This window comes from Mustela lutreola, chromosome 12, assembly GCF_030435805.1.
Source record: "Mustela lutreola isolate mMusLut2 chromosome 12, mMusLut2.pri, whole genome shotgun sequence".
Taxonomy (NCBI): Eukaryota; Metazoa; Chordata; class Mammalia; order Carnivora; family Mustelidae; genus Mustela; species Mustela lutreola.
This window is the reverse complement of record NC_081301.1, coordinates 71726247-71743132: the sequence shown is the minus strand read 5'-3', so window position 1 is coordinate 71743132 and position 16886 is coordinate 71726247. Positions and strand designations below refer to the sequence as shown.

General features: G+C 40.6%; 1 protein-coding gene across 8 annotated transcripts in view; it reads left to right on the top strand.

Annotated features, from left to right (window-relative positions):
* AOPEP (aminopeptidase O (putative)) overlaps window positions 1–16886 on the top strand; it is a 333964-nt gene that overhangs the window by 24768 nt on the left and 292310 nt on the right. For all 8 annotated transcript variants that reach the window (XM_059141103.1, XM_059141101.1, XM_059141102.1 and 5 more), the window contains exon 2: window positions 6542–7477. In XM_059141103.1, the coding sequence (XP_058997086.1) occupies window positions 6681–7477 (797 nt within the window). In that variant the 5' untranslated portion in view covers window positions 6542–6680. The remainder of the gene's footprint in view (window positions 1–6541; window positions 7478–16886) is intronic.

The following is a 16886-nucleotide window of genomic DNA, read 5'->3' as shown; positions in this document are numbered from 1 at the left end:
TATAAGTTACTCTGCTATTACCAGAAGTGGTATTCTCCTTCATTTAAGAGGAAGAATAATATTAATTAAGTGATCAAACAAAAAATGTAAACTGAAAACTATTGTACTGTGAAGAAGTACTCAGTGCTATGAGATCTAATGATAGGGAGATTGACTTAATGAGGTCAGGAAAGATTTCCTCGAGGACATGGTCAGGGGAGAGAGAGTTAATAAAGAGAATAGAAGAGGATTCCATATATTTGTTGAATGAATGGGTAATATGGTCCAGCTTTCTCTGCATCTTGGCTTCTTTCTTTGCCAGTATTCTTATCTTCTCCATATATATATTTTTAAGGTTTTATTTATTTAGGGCACCTGGGTGGCTCAGTTGGCCAAGCAACTGTCTTCGGCTCAGATCATGATTCTGGAGTCCCGGGATCAAGCCCCACATCGGGCTCCCTGCTCAGCGAGGAGTCTGCTTCTTCTTCTGACCTCTCCCCTCTCATGATCTCTCTCTCTCTCAGATAAATAAAATAAATCTTAAAAGAAAAAAGAAGGGGTCAAGGCCCTGATATCTATTCAAGGAAGAGGTACCTGGCTATAGACCTAGCATATGTTTTTGTATTATTCAGAAGACTACTAGAGATTGACCTGAAGTAGACATGTCAAAGAAAATAAATATATTGTTTAACTGATGAAACAGTACAGGGAAAAAACAACTTGGAAAAAATGCAACAAAAAGCAGAAAAAGTAAAAGCTAAGTAGCAAAGAAAATCATAGTAGATGGACAGCACAAAATAATTGGCTGAGAGATCAATGCTATTACAACAGTAATCATGATAAATTAAATAAATTTACTTCAGTTATTAAAAATGATAATTATATTTTTTAAATGCAGCCAAATGTTGCTTTAAAAAGATATCCAAGGCAAAACAACCCAGAGCAGTTAATACTAAAAACAAAGGGATAGAAAAGATATCAGTAACAAAATAAACCAAAAGAAAGCAGGTGTGACAATACCAATCTTGGGCCAAATGGGATTTCTAGGTGTTTCATCCAGCAAACACTTGCCCATGTGTACCAGGAGACATATAAGGATGTTCATTGCGGCATGGTTTGTAATAATGAAAAAATTAAAAGAATTTAAATATTAGCAGGGAAATGCATAGACTAATTGTAGAATATTCATATAGGGACACTAAGCAGCAGTTAAAGGAAACAAACTAGATTTATGTGCATCTGTTTGGCTGTATTTCAAAACCATTGCTTGAAAGAAGTAAGTTACAGAATAATATGTCAGTGTGACACTTCTAAATACAAAATAATACATTTGTACTTCTAAGATTCCTTCTAGTTCTGAAATTATTTTATCAGATTTCACAGTAATAAGCCATGTTTGTATGATTATATGGATTTGAATGTCTGAGGAACTATGCCCAGAAACAGTGTACTTTTCATTAAGTGAACTAGCTGTCATTAAGAGCAATCACTGTATCCTACAGAGTGAACACACTTGGAATAGCAGAAAGCTATCTTTCTCTGGACAAGTAGTCTGTAAAATTAAATATTTTGTAACAACTCATAGTGTGCTCAGTACTATGTAGTAAGCTTATGTGCAGAATTTCTCCTTTTCGCTTGAGCTGCTTATAGGAAAAGAGATGTGGCTTGGAGGGACAGGTGAAGATATGAGAAAAAAAAATGAGAGCTATCTGGAGGAAGATGTTGGTTAAGCTTGATTTTCTACTAGACCTGTGCAAGCCAGAACCCCTATTCTGTGGATAGCTAGAAATTATAAAGACCCTCAGATGTCAATTCCACAGATAATTACTGAGAACCTGCTATGTACAGGGCTTTCTGCTCACTGTGGTCATGCAGGCAAAGATGAATCAGGAATCCCTTGTTGCTTACAGACCATTGGAAGGTACAGGTAGCTGCAAAATGAAGCAGATTAAGTTGAGGGTCATGAGAATGATGCGCATGGCTTTGTAGCTTGAAAGGAGAATGAAATTGTTCTCTTTAGAGGGATCTGGAATGGCTCTCCAGAGGCTGTTTTACACATTTGTAGATGTGTGCATTTATGTTTGGGTGATTGAAAGTGGCAGGGCAGTTTCTTCACCATGCCATAACTCTGTTTAGTTTTTGATCCTCTCTTCCTTCCCCTCCTCCTGCCTTTCTCAAGAAAAATACTGCTGTACGTTAATTCTTTTGAAGCCTTTAATGGTATTGCTGAGACAATCATTTAAGCATTTAAAATACATACCACGTAGTACCCTTATTTTAGAGGCAGCAGTGGTTAGCCACTGGAAACTAACCATTGGCTTTGATAAAGGGGGGGATTTTATATGTTATGGCTTATGACAGAGAATGGAAAAATGCTTCAGCGAGTCAGGCTGGCATTTTAAATTGGAGCACAATAATAGCAAAAAGTGCTGAAGTCAACAGACTGCTCAGAAATATGGTTACTATTTGCTGAGAGAGGACTTACAAGATGGCCCCGTACAAGCATTTGGAACCACAGTTATTTCAGTTCATACTTAAATGTGGGATTGTGACCCTGATTGACGTCAGTGACAGTTGTATACCTGCAGAGAAAGGAGATTCAGGTCATCCAAGAATCCAAGGCAAGGAGGAAATGGGTGTAATAAGCAGCGACTTACACATTATACATAACTTAGATTGGAAGCCATGCGAGGTGACGATGATCTGAATCTTCTGGGGTTGGCCTAAAAATTCTCCTTTTCTCCCCAAACTATTAGAATATGAATTGAGTCTAGTCCACACAACTTGAAGACAGTAGACAAGGTAGAATGAAAATATAGAAGACAGTCTTACGAGGTGACATTTGATGTATGACTTGGACAATATGAGGAAAATGGCCTCAAGAGCTGGAGGATGAGAATTCTTCCTCCTCCTCCTCCTCCTCTTCTTCTTCTTTTTTAAGATTTTATTTATTTATTTGACAGAGAGAGAGACAGGGAGAGAGGGAATACAAGCAGGGGGAGTGGGAGAGGGAGAAGCAGGCTCCCTGAGCAGGGAGCCCAGTGCAGGGCTCAGTCTTAAGACCCTGGGATCAGGACCTTAGCCAAAGGCAGATGCTTAACTGACTGAGCAACCCAGGAGCCCCTGGAGGATGAGAATTCTAAGGGAAGAACCCACAAGGAGAAAAGCATCAGAAATGAGTGACCTTGCCAAATTGCTTTACCTCTCTAGTCCTCTTTGTCATCATTGGTAAAAGTAGAGAGTTGGACTAAGTGAGCCCTAAGGAATTTGTGAGCTCCAAAATGCAAAGAAATGAAGACTTAGTGAACATGGGCAACAGGGCTAAATGTTTTTGTTTGTTTGTTTTCTCCTGGCTTAATTGAGATATAAGTGACATATAACCTTGTATTAGTTTAAGGTATATAACATAATGCTTTGATAGATGGATGTATTGTAGTGTTTGTTTTGGAAGATGGTAGCCCTGGGGGGTGTTTGAAACATTAGGAACAGGATGGAAACGAGAGCAAGTAAATGTTGGCAAGAAAACATCTTCTGTCAGATGCAACAAGATTCCAAATTAGTGGGAGAAGATAGTGTTTGGGGGAACAGCTCTTTCTTCTTTCTGATGTTTCCTGTCTTGTGAGGGGAGCTTAATTACTGTAGCATTGCCGATCACTTTATTTCTTCTGCCCTAAGGGAGGTGGAGTGGGAAGAAGAAATTGAACATGTTCTACTGCTTTCAGTTCTTCCCTTTTGCTTTTGGGCAGCAATCCTGATCTTAGAGGGCTTTTCTCCTTACTTCTCCAGGCCCTAATTCTTGGCCAGGAATGGTACCTTCTCCTCTGGGAGCTTTGACCTGATCCAGTGTTTCTTGTGATCCTGTGGGTAAATCTTTTGAATTTGGGGATTCAGTTTTCATGTACCTTTGGCTGCCATGCTGAATCATACTGTCCAATTTAGCCTTCGTCAGTAATGATGGTGATATTTTGGTATCTTTCTGCCACATCCTCGTCTTAGTTTTTGGTTATGTTCAGAATTTGGATGGGCAAGAAGAGGGCCATTCGTTTGGCCCTTTCAGACCCCAAAAGCTAGGATTCAAGAGGAAGGGAATTAGCTTTGTTGAGAAGGGATATTGTTTCCTTTGAATCTGATGGGGAGAAGGCAGTAGTTGTGAAGAACTACAGATACTTGAGCCGTGATGGAGTTTCAGAGATTTGAAATCATCTCAGTAAAGTAGGAGGCCAAATAATCAACGGAGAATGAGTCAGCAGGCGTGGAACTGGAAAGTTAAGAGAAGAAAAGAGTGTGGGGGGTGCATTTAAGAATCCACTGAAGAGAAGAAAACTGTTGCCAGTTAGGGCGACATGGTGATGTTAACAGGCTTGGATACGGTTGGCGCTCATTGTTAACAGGCTTGATATGGTTGGCCGCCTCATTATCTGCCACCAGTCACAAAAGGGGTGAAAACTGGTCTGTAGAATATGTTTTAGTTTTAAATTATATTAATTTTCACGAACAAATGGAAAGATCTATTAGGGTTAGACAATGAACATATTGTTACAGAAGCTAAACAGTTCTTCAGACATGGTTTACATAGCCCCTAAGTTAACCCTTGTCTCAATGGATTCAGATTTTCTTCTTGTCTGTGTGTGTGTATGTGTGTGTATATACTCAGGTTTAAAAAAAAAATACTAAGTAAGGTGTTTTTAACCTTACTTTCAACAAAGACTGCATATTAGCAGTGTCCAACATCAACAGGATGATGTTTTAACATTTGTTGTTTTTCATTACGCAGATATACCCAATGACTTTATTGAAGGTTGCTATTCCTTACACGACAAGTTCAATTGCTTTCATGCAGAAAAGAAAATACTCTGCTTTCTTCCCTTTGCCCATTGATTCTTCTAGAACTAAGGGGAGTGCCAGCTTCTTTATAAAGTAATCTCAAAGTATTCTTTGCATCCCTGATTTCTCTCAATTCCTCTTCATTTAAAAATCAGATTGTGTATCCCCACATGCAGTTTGGTGGAGGGTGGGAGAATAGGGAGTAAGGAAGGATTGCGGGAGGTGATTGCACTTGAACTGGGTGTGGAGAAAGAATAGAATTTGACAGGTGGTTATGGGTGTGTGCCAAGCATGGCGCATAGCTTAGTCCAAAGAGTGTGGAGGCCTGGGATCAGATTGGAGCAGAGTGTTGAGCAGGCCCTTTGGCTAGAGGGCAAGGATGCAAAAGGTGTATGGTCTCTACAGTGGGGAAAGTAGCATGAAACAGGATTGGACAAGGCTGCAAGAAGCCAGATTTATTCTCCCCCCCGCCCCCATTAGGGTAGGTAAGATTTTTCTGAGGAAATAGGCTATGGAGTTGTAGAAAGTGAAAATTCAGTAGGTTTGATTTCTAGAATTAGATTCTAAAAGGAAGAGAAATAAGAGTCTAGCAGACGGACAGATAAAATCTGAGGGGAGGGGAGGAGGAGTTAAACAGAATGAAAAGGGAGGTTTCAGTTCTACTTGAAAAGCAGGTGATACTGTTTTGTAGTTGATACAAGAATACCTCCTGTTATTTAGAAATACAAAAATTATTTTAAATATATCTACTCTCTCAGAGTTGTTATCCCCCCCCCCTTTTTTCATTTTTGGTAAAAGAATAAAAAATAAAGTACAGCATATGCTGAAAGAAATCAGGTATACAACAGGGACTGAAATAATTTCAAATAATTTTTCTTTTAGGTAGATTGCTATTATAAAATAAGAATACATTTTGATTCAGAACTTTTATGAAGAACTTGGGCATTTTATTACAACATCTGTTTCTACATTTTAATTTCTCCTTTTCCTTTTATAGATATTTGCATACTTTTTTTTTTCCAAATGAGAAGACCTTTTTGTTTGCCACAAGAAGGCTATTATCCAGAATGTTAATGGGTTTTCAGCTATTAAGATGTAATGATATACCTTGAGTATTTAACTATAAATTTGAAAAATCTCCATGAACAATCTCAAAGGAATACTTAGAATGCACTCCTGGTAAATTGGCTCATTTTCCTGTAATTTACTGGAAGTGCTGATATGAGAGCAGTCCTAATGTGAAAAGTACATTAATCCCTGGAGTTAGATTTTATGTATTAAATTATTACTCTCAAAGAATAAAACGTATGAGGCCATTTAGCCTTCATTCACATTTGTTACTTAGAATCACAGTAGAGAAACAGTCACTTATCTCTGATGCACAAAATTAGAAATGTTGCATTTAATATCTTTTAAAACAAGAGGCACAGTGATGCTCAGTTATGCCTTTGCATAACAATTGCTCTTTTCCCAAACAAGGGCTGTTCTAGTTAAGAACAGGATTCTTCGGGGCTTTGTGGAGGCCCCTTTCATTCCATTGGTAATTGAAATATTTTTAGAAACCCATAATGCAGCTTTCTCTGATGTCAGTCAGAAAGATTAGTCTGCCTTCTAGCCCTGAGCTTCTACCACATTGGGGGTTATTAAAGGAGCTAGTCAGTTTGCTGAAGCAGTGGTTGTAGGAACACTTTGAGTCTTATTTGGAATTTTGTCTAATTGTGTTTTTCTTCTTTGCCAGGGGACTGAAAGTTGTGGAACCACAATTTGTGACCTCAGGTGTTTTTTGGGTAAGCAGCCATTTATGATTCTGGAAGATTAAGGCAGATAGGAAGCCCCTTCTGAGACTGTAACAAAGCTCTCGAACAACAGCCGACACCATGGACCTAAAGCTGGACCCTTCCCGGGATGACCTGCCTCTCATGGCCAACACCAACCACATACTGGTGAAGCACTATGTACTGGATTTAAATGTGGATTTCGAAAGTCAAATCATTGAGGGCAGCATAGTGCTTTTCTTTGAGTCTGGGAACAGGTTCGAGAAACAGAGTGGTTCCACCAAGGAAACCTGCCAGTCAGAGTCCAGCGAAGCCTGCAGATTTAGGATGCCTGAACCCTGCCATAGTCCTGGGACAGATACAAGGACCTTCTCATCTAAAACAGGATATAATGATTTTGCAATCTGTGTTAAAGGTGAAAAAGATACTTCTGGTAAAGATGGTAACCATGACAACCCGGAACAGGCTTGTGGGATTTCTAGCTCAACATACTGCTGTGACACAGGGAATCACAGGAATGAGGAGTTTTTGCTGGTGTTGGACTGCTGTGATTTATCTGTGCTAAAGGTTGAGGAGGTGGATGTTGCTGCCGTGCCAGGTATTGAAAAATTTACAAAGTCTCCCAAGCTCACAGTTGTTTCTGAGGAGCTCAGGAATCAGATCGTACATGAACTTGTGACTCTGCCGGCAGATCGTTGGAGGGAGCAGTTAGACTATTATGCTGGCTGCAGCCAGGCTCCAGGCTGTGGGGAACTCCTGTTTGACACTGACACTTGGAGCTTACAGATCAGGAAGACAGGGACTCAGACAGCTACTGACTTTCCTCACGCCATAAGGATATGGTACAGCACCAAACCTCAGGGGCGATCAGTTACATGGACCTCAGACCAGAGCGGCAGGTAGGTTATCTGGGCGCTCCACGGCCCCCTGCCTGGTAATCGCCACACTGGGAAGTGAGCCTTTGCAGTGATGCTCTTCCACAGGGGACAGTCTCGGGGCAAAGATGCTCCTCTTTCTTCTGTGGCATTACCCATGTACCCTAGGCCCACAGTGAAGCAGGTGAATTCCCAGGCCTGCTCAGCTCTTAATAGGATTATTTCCCTTAAGTCAGGATGAAAGGATTACTTTCTCAAGCCCCTGTATTTCTGAGTTAGGAGATTGAAATGCAAGCCTAATAATGAAATCCTGAGCCTCGCTCTCCATTGGGATCTCTGCTGGCGACTTAAGTGCCGTAGATAAGAGTGATACAGGTCTCTGAGCAAATCCTTTCTCAAAGTTCCTTCCTATTTCTCCTGAGGGAATCAACTGCCACCACATTGGGTAGGTCTGAAGCCTGGCCAGGTCCTTCTTCCAGATAAACTCAGCTCTGCTTTGTGACTTTCTTGCCCTACCTATCCCTTGGCAGCCATGCTTCCCTGGACTTTGTCAGTTGTCATATAGTGCAATCCTGAAAATACTGGGAAGGACTGGTTCTGAGGAACGTGGCACGACCTGCTGAAGCTACACACTTGCTCCTTTGGCCGCTGTTCTTCCTATTTGACTCCAGGAGACTCCATCTTTTTTAAGTTCTATTTAGTTCCTTGAGAGCGAGCACATGAGCCCGGGGTTGGGGGCACAGAGGGAGAAGCAGACTCCCTGCAGAGTGGGGAGCCTGATGTGGGACTTGATCCCAGGACCCTGGGATCATGCCCTGAACTGAAGGTAGCTGCTTAACCGACTGAGCCACCCAGGCGCTCCTGGAGGCTCCAGGTTTTGAGTGTGGAGAGAATTGATGAGGCATTGATTGCCAGGGGTGGTGTTTAGGCAGCCATTTGTCCTTTTCTTCTTGCCCTTCCTCCAACAGTTGTTCAGGGTTCTTAGAATTTGAGAATTTTAAAATCAGACTTCATTGATTCGTCATTATTTTACCTGTTTCTTTGTGCTAATGTACTGCAGGTCGGTACAGTAATTATTGTAGAGCTTGGCTAGAGAAATGTTGATCTCAATGACCTTGTTTTGAGTGACTCCCTTGACAGAGTGGTGATCTTAAGAAATTGCTTGGATCTCTTCCCCAACTTACCTCCTAAAACCTTTTAGTTTTTTTTTTTTTTAAGCATCACTTTGACTTTGAGCTCTAATTATACTTTTCCTCTCCTCCAATCTTGCCTCTCTGCTCTGCTCTTCCACCCCACTGAGAATGAGTTCACTTCTTATTTCTGTTGGAGTCTGAGGCAGCCTTTGAGAAATTGCAGTGTTGGTGCAAACTTACACTGGTACAAAAGCATACTGATTTATATATAGAATAACATTGGATATTCTTGTGAAAACAGGAAAAGAAACAGGTGTTCTTATTGTATCTTTAAAATTTTTTTGAAATTATTAAGGGTAGGGTTTCAATCAGATCTAACAAAATATGGCTTCTGAATATTTAATTTAGGAAATCATAGTTTTTAACACTCCCAGGTATTTCATTTTTGAATTAGAATATTGGGGAAGAAGAATCTGTTGACATTAGTTGGAAGAAATACTCAATTAATGGCTTCAAACATGGCTTTCTTCTCAGTGCTCATTACACAGAAAGAGATTAGACTTGTGTATTATATTACATGTCAGGTGTTGAGTAGGAATGATTTATAGATAAATGCTGATTTTCATTAAGAAACCAAAGAGGGGCTTGGGCACATCTTGTTACTGCAAAGGTTGACTTGGCAAAATTACTTGTGATGTCAACTTTTCTGATAATTCAATAAAATGCATGATCACAGTAGGAGTTTAAACTGTATCCTTGGAAGTTTGTGATTATACATTAGTAAATAAATGGCATATATGCAGCCTTACAAGAATAATAAATTTTGTTTTAAAAAAGAAATCCTTAAAAGATGTTTTCTCTCCCTTTTGCCTTTTTTTGGGGTAATTTTATTACACTCAGGATACTTTTCCATGAATGGCCACCGAATCTTTCTAAACTCTCCCACATGCATACAAATAAATCTAGGTTTATATTGGTAACTGTTTGGATATTTTAAGGATTTTTTTTTTTTTTTAAGATTTTATTTATTTATTTGAGAGAGACAGAGCGAGAGAGGGAACACAAGTAGGGGAGTGGGAATGGGAGAAGCAGGCTTCCCGCTGAGCAGGGAGCCTGATGCAGGGCTTGATCCCAGGACCCTGGGACCGTGTGACCTGAGCTGAAGGCAGACGCTTAACAACTGAGCTACCCAGGAGCCCTAACTTTAAGGACTTTAAGATGCCAAAGGATCCCAGGTTGCTAGACAGAAAAAAATTCCTTAGTGATAAGAGCAGATAATAATTATTAGGGCTCCAGGGTTTTATGAATATTATTATGTGAAAATATATAAAATTTTACAATTGTGTGAAAAATATAATTGGGTAGAGCTTATTTTCTCCATGGGATAGAATCTGCAATTACTAAGACCAACATTTTATTCTTGAGTGACAGAATACCGTCAGCGTACCTATATTCTTAATACTGGATACAAAACATTTTATTCTCATTTTACAACTAGGAGAAGTGAATGAAGTTACTGAAAGTGCCTTGAAAAAAATCCATGTTTCAGTTGTAAAAGGGAGCCACATTTCTTATGTTTGATCTTTAGCATGTCCCTTATTGTATGCAGAGATCTCAGTACATTTAAAAAATATATTAGCTTTCAATAATTTTTCTATTTTTAAGGAGTTATTAGATGCAAACTTAAGAAAATCTCTAAATTGGTACCTTCCTTTTCAAGTTCTATCAGTGGCTTCTCCCATTGTGACCTTCACCTGACCCCATCTTGAAAATAAAACTTAAATTATTTAGTTTGATAATAAATAAGAGATCAAAGGATCCAAGAATGGAAAGCAAATCATGACAAAACGATCTAATTGTATTAAAAATGTATGAAAATGGGGCGCCTGGGTGGCTCAGTGGGTTAAGGCCTCTGCCTTTGGCTCAGGTCATGATCCTGGGGTCCTGGGATTGAACCCCGCTTCGGGCTCTCTGCTCAGTGGGGAGCCTGCTTCCTCCTCTCTCTCTGCCTGCCTTTCTGCCTACTTGTGATCTCTGTCTGTAAAAAAAAAAAAAAAAAAAAAAAAATCTAAAAAAAAATGTATGAAACAACCTCATTGTAGGGGTTTGGGGGGGCAAAGGTACTGAACTAAGTCACTTTGGAAATGTGTGGAGTTTGTAAGACTGAAGGCAAAAGGAACTGCACCTAAACACTGTGCTGTAGTTGATAAATTTTTTTCTTATGGGAGTACAGGTTAACAATTCTAGTACCACTATACATGTATACTGAAACTGAGCAATTAAGTAAATTAAGTAAATCTGGGAGCCAGGTTTCTCACTGTTGAAGTGGGAGGTTACAGATGAGCAGGAGGAAGAGGCTAGAATGATCTCTGTGGTAACAGAATTGGAGACATCACTATAAACTCATGTTTAATGTTTAGTTTAAGATGGTTACAGGTGGTTGCATATAGAAATAATTATAAATAGGTGTTTCCCAAGGATTCGTTTGCACATGTAGATTTCCTTGCTTGTCATCTGGGAAGGTCTAGAAGCACAGTGCCTGGGTCTTGATTTCTAATACCATTCTCCAATAATGAAACCAGGGCTTCTTAGAGGAATGGCTAGGACTACGGGAAATGCACAAGATGAGCCTGGAGCATCTTGTAGTGCCAGAAAATAAGGAAGTACTCAAACAATAGCAATAGTAGCTGGCAACTTGAGGGCATATGCCCAAGGTCCAAGGAACCATAGGAAAGAATTCCTAATGACCAAAGCTGAGCAACAATATAAAATGGTCTGGGATGATGACCTGAAGTATAAAATAAATAGTCATGACCTCACGTTGCTATAAATAAACACATGGAAAATAGACCTATCTAAGGTACAGAAGTTGTCCAAGTTATTTAGATACTCCATCCTCAAGGAGGTGAAACATGACTCTGCTCCTTACTAAGTATGGGCTACATAGAAACCCGACAAACACGACCTCAGTGAGGAGATCAAGGTTAGCATCAAAGTGAGGAGTCATGGGGTGCCTGGGTGGCTCAGTGGGTTAAAGCCTCTGCCTTCGGCTTGGGTCATGGTCCCAGGGTTCTGGGATCGAGCCCCACATTGGGCTCTCTGTTCAGCGGGGAGTCTGCTTCCTCCCCTCTCTCTCTCTGCCTGCCTCTCTGCCTACTTGTGATCTCTGTCTGTCAAATAAATAAATAAAATATTTAAAAAAAAAAAGTGAGAAGTCATGTTGATAGTGTGTACCCTTAGTATGATGTGATGAAATGACATCTTTGTGATTGTCCTCCCCCAAGCCCATAACCTCAGTCTAACCAAGAGAAAAACATCAATAAATCCCGACTGAGGGACATTCAACAAAATACTTGACCAGTACTCCTCAAAACTCTCAAGGTCAGGGCTCTCAGGTAGCTCAGTCGGTTAAGCATCTGCCCATCTCGGGTCGTGATCCCAGAGTCCTGGGATTGAGCACTGCATTAGGCTCCCTGCCCAGTGGGGAGTCTGCCTTTCTCTCTGGCCCTCTCCTAGCTCATGTCCTCTCTCACATAAATAAATAAAATCTTAAAAAAAAAAAAAAAAACCCAACTCTCAAGGTTGACATAAACAAAGTCTTAAGAAACGGTCCCAGTCAGGAGAAGCCTAAGGAGACATGATGATTAGAAGTAATGTCATATCCTGGAATAGAAAAAGGACACTAGAGAGAATGAAAGAAATCTGAATAAAATACAGACTTTAATAATGTATCCATACTAGTTTATCAGTTGTGACAAATATACTGACAAAAGGTGTTAATAACAGTGGGTATGGAGTAAATGGGAAATCTGTGTGTTATCTTTGCACATAAAAGTAAATCTAGGGGTGCCTGGTGGCTTGGTGGGTTGGGCCTCTGCCTTTGGCTCAGGTCTTGGTCTTCGGAACCCTGTATCGGTCTCCCTGCTGGGCGGGGAGCCTGCTCCCCCCTCTCTCCCTGCCTGCCTCTCTGCCTACTTGTGATCTCTCTGTCAAATAAATAAATAAAATCTTAAAAAAAAAAAAAGTAAATCTAAGTCTAACCAAAAATAACGCTTATTACAAAAAATAAACTTCAAATCTGGAAAACAGTCACCATCTTTTTACCTTGAAATCCCTTATAAAAGTCAGTAATTTCTTTCTCCCCATTATTATTCCTTTTTTCCGCCTCATTATTCTAGTTCTAAAGTGAAGTGTCTGATCTTATAAAAGCTATCTTTTCCTACTGGGGAAAACTGAACTGAAAAGATCTTTCTTGCCTCTATCATATAGATACTGGATTACAGGTAACATTTAAAAAGGACCACCAAAACAGGACCCCTGGGTGGTCAGCGGACTAAGCTTCTACTTTCACTCAGGTCATGATCTTGGATCCTTGGGATTGAGACCGCATTGGGCTCCCTGCTCAGCAGGGAGTCTGCTCTCCACCCCTCTGCCTCTCGGCCTACTTGTGATATCTCTCTCCGTGTCAAACAAATAAATAAATAAAAATCTTAAAAAAGTATTAGAAAGGGGTGCCTGGGTGGCTCAGTGGGTTAAAGCCTCTGCCTTCAGCTCAGGTCATGATCCCAGGGTCCTGGGATCGAGCCCCACATCGGGCTCTCTGCTTAGCGGGGAGCCTGCTTCTTCCTCTCTCTCTCTCTGCCTCCCTCTCTGCCTACTTGTGATCTCTGTCTGTCAAATAAATAAATAAAATCTTAAAAAAAATTCTTAGAAAAAAAAGGACCACAAAAACAGACACCTATATGATAGTCTGATACAACAGGCTTCTTGGAAAGCCTGTTTACTTCGTGTAGTGTGATTCTTTTCTCTGCCCTCTAAAAATATTTTGAGAACTATTTGAGAACATGGGCAGAGTCAAGAATGTGTTAAGGGGTTGTTGCAAAGCTAGGAAGGGAGAGGACTTAATATTTTGGTTCTAGATCTTCAGTATGCTTAAGAAAAAAACTTTTAGAAATGAAAGTCTTTAATTCAAAATTTATGTACTTTTTTCTATTCCACTGAATAAAATGTTATTTAAAATCAAAAGCATTCTCCCGTTCCCTTTTCCCTTAGGATCGTTAATAGTTGTGGAACCAGCCCAGTGGTCTAGGGAACCTGGGTTTAAGCTAATGACATCACTGAACATGAGCTGAATGGAATGGAAATTCAGTTAAATATAGGAAACTTATTTTTGAAACTCCACTTACTTGGATCATCATTAAAGATAAGGAAACTGACTAGGAAAATACATTATAATTTAAGGTAATATTAAAAATTTTAAATTCCTTAAATCAGTATGATATTGTTTTGGACAAGGCCAGGATGAAGTTGGCAAAATACTAAAGAAAATCATTTTTCTCTATCATGTTTCTTACTTAGCTGTTGGACCAAGGAAGATGTAGACTTTTGGAGTATTTTTAGTTTGACATCAAAACCAGATGTTAAAACATGTCTTTTTTCTTCCCCCATGAAATTAGTTTCATTGTTTAATATCTTACTATAAAGGAAAGTTTGAAAAGAATAAGCAAAGAGATTCTCTTTGGTAGGAGAGTCCAGGTCTAAAAGGAACATTTCTACAGTTAATCCTTTTTTTTCCTTTCCTGCTTCAAGAAACCAACACAAAATTCCTGAGAACTGAAGTGGAAATACACATTAATGCTGTAATATCATTGTAAGATTACAGGAGGAATTGATAATCCCAAACTTGAAGCTGTTTGGAAGAATTCTATTTTAACCTGTTTCTCCCCTTGATTATAGATCTGCCTCTATTTACCAGAATCCCAGGTGAGTCCTAGTAGAAAAGGTAATAATGATGGACAGTCTTAATTTACACAAGTAACCCAAATGACTAACCAACCAAACAGAAAAACCCTGAATAACTAAACATTAACAGAAAATAACAAATCACAATGTTGGAAAGAACCTAGAAAGTGAGCGCCAGGTGACCAGAATACTTATCTGAGCTGTGCTGCCCATTAGCTGTGTGACTTCAGATAAGGCCCTTTATATCTCTGGAGCTTAATTTTCTCATGTGTTAAAAAGAGGTTTCATCTTAGGATCTCCAGATGAGACTTCCAAATAAGAAATACTGTCTTTGCCTTTATAAACAGCTTGCCTGTGTGTGTGTGTGTGTGTGTGTGTGTGTGTGTGTGTTTTAAAGATTTATTTATTTATTTATTTGGCAGGCACACACACACACACACACCCCACCTCCCCCCCCCCCCCAAGTAGTGGGAGCCAGAGAGGGAGAAGCAGGCTTCCTGCTGAGCAGAGAGCCTGATGTAGGCCTTTGTCCCAGGACCCTGGGATCATGACTTGTGCCGAAGGCAGCCGCTTAAGGACTGAACCATCCAGGCGCCCCACAGCTTGCCTGTTTTGCACCCAAAACACTTGTGCTGAAAAGTGGTGAATTTCTGACTCAAAGCCACTTCCATTCAGTCTTGTGCATTTCGTACACAAAATCTGAGTCAAAGCAGCATTTTCCTTTGCACTTGCCATATGTCCGGTATGATTGAGAGGGATCCCAGTTTTGGTAATTGTGCCATGAAGGAGAATTTATTAAGGAAGGTGTGTGTGTGTAAAGTTGGGGGGAGAGAGTGAGTCATAGTTGACATTTCCTGCTTTAGTAGCCTGCCTCTTGGTTTTTGTGGCGCAAGAAAGCAAGAGGGTTGCTTGCTTATAACTCAGGTTTAATGAGAACGTGGAGTCTTACTAAAGAACAGGTGCAGGAAGAAGAGATGATAAGGAATTGGAGGAGGCCTGAAGACTTTGTAACCCTGGCCAGTTTTCTAAAAGAATCAGACTCATGGAAATGTCCCATCTGTGGCCTCCTGTCCTCCGGAGACCAGATCAATACTTCATTGTGGGAAAACATCCCAACAGCCACACCATGGCAGCTCGGCTCATCTTATCACCTGCTGCCCGCTTCTCCTAAGGCAGCCCTGTCCCCGGTCACTGAATGGTAGTACCAAATCTCTGAAAATGGGTGGTTTTGTGGAAAGTGGTGGGACCTCAAAGATTTTTTTTTTTTTTTACAGATTTTATTTATTTGACAGACAGAGATCACAATCAAGCAGAGAATCAGGCAGAGAGAGGGAGGGAAGCAGGCTCCCTGCTGAGCAGAGAGCCGACATGGGGCTTGATCCCAGGACCTTGGGACCATGACCTGAGCCGAAGGCAGAAACTTTAACCCACTGAGCCACCCAGGTGCCCCTCAAACATTTTTAAAATTAAGAATAACTCCCTTTTCACACTGACTACAAAAAGACAAATGCGTGTCGTTGTCAACTAAAGAGAAATAATATATATAATGTATGTGTGTGTGTGTATATATATATATATATTTAAATATTTTATTTATTTATTTGAGAGAGAGAAAGCATTAGAGGGAGGAGGGTCAGAGGGAGAAGCAGACTCCCCACTGAGCAGGGAGCCCTATTCGGTACTCTGTCCCGGAACTCCAGGATTATGACCTGAGCCAAGGCAGTCACTTAACCAATTGAACCACCCAGGCGACCGCCCAAATAAATACATTTTGGACTAATCCCCTGCAAGTTTTCCTTTATGGATGGCTCCTTAAGAAAATGAGCAAGCATGTGAGAGTTGACTGACCCCTAACCTTGGAAGGTGTATGTTTTAGTCTATTTGGGTTATGATGACAAAATACCACAAATTTATCTCTTAGTGTTCTGGAGGCTGGAAGTCTAAGATCAGGGTGCTAGTGTGGTCAGGCTATCATGAAAGCCCTCTTCTGGGTTGCAGACTGCTGACTTTTGGCTGCGTCCTTGCGTGGAGGAAGGGGGTAAGGAGCTCTGTTGGGCTTCTTTTATAAGGGTGTCAATCCCCTTTATAAAATCCTTGTCCTCATGTGACCTAAGAACCTCCAAAAGGGTGTGCCTCCTAATCCCAACAGTCAGATGGGCATTAAGATTTCATCATAGGAATCTAAGGGGGACACATTCAGCCATAGCAGCATAGTTAGTGTGTCTCATCCTTGTTTAACCACGGCACGAACACACAAACATGTATGAAGCTGAGGGAGTAGCCATTCTGGCAAGTTCTTCCTCAGTTTAGAAGTTCCATAATGGCAGCAAATCATGATAGGTCTGCTCTCATGCTGTCTTTCGATCTTCTTTCTGATTTTCAGTGTCCTTCTCCCCACCCGCCACAACTCCTGTGCCATTTAACTGGACTCCCCAGGGAGCCTTTCACTGGGTGGCTATTCCAGGGCATGTGGGATGAGCCCTGGTGTGAGAGAGTTTTCCTGCTGGAAAGAATTATTGAGTCTGGAAATGAAGTTCTGCGCATTGGAGGCTGGCGCC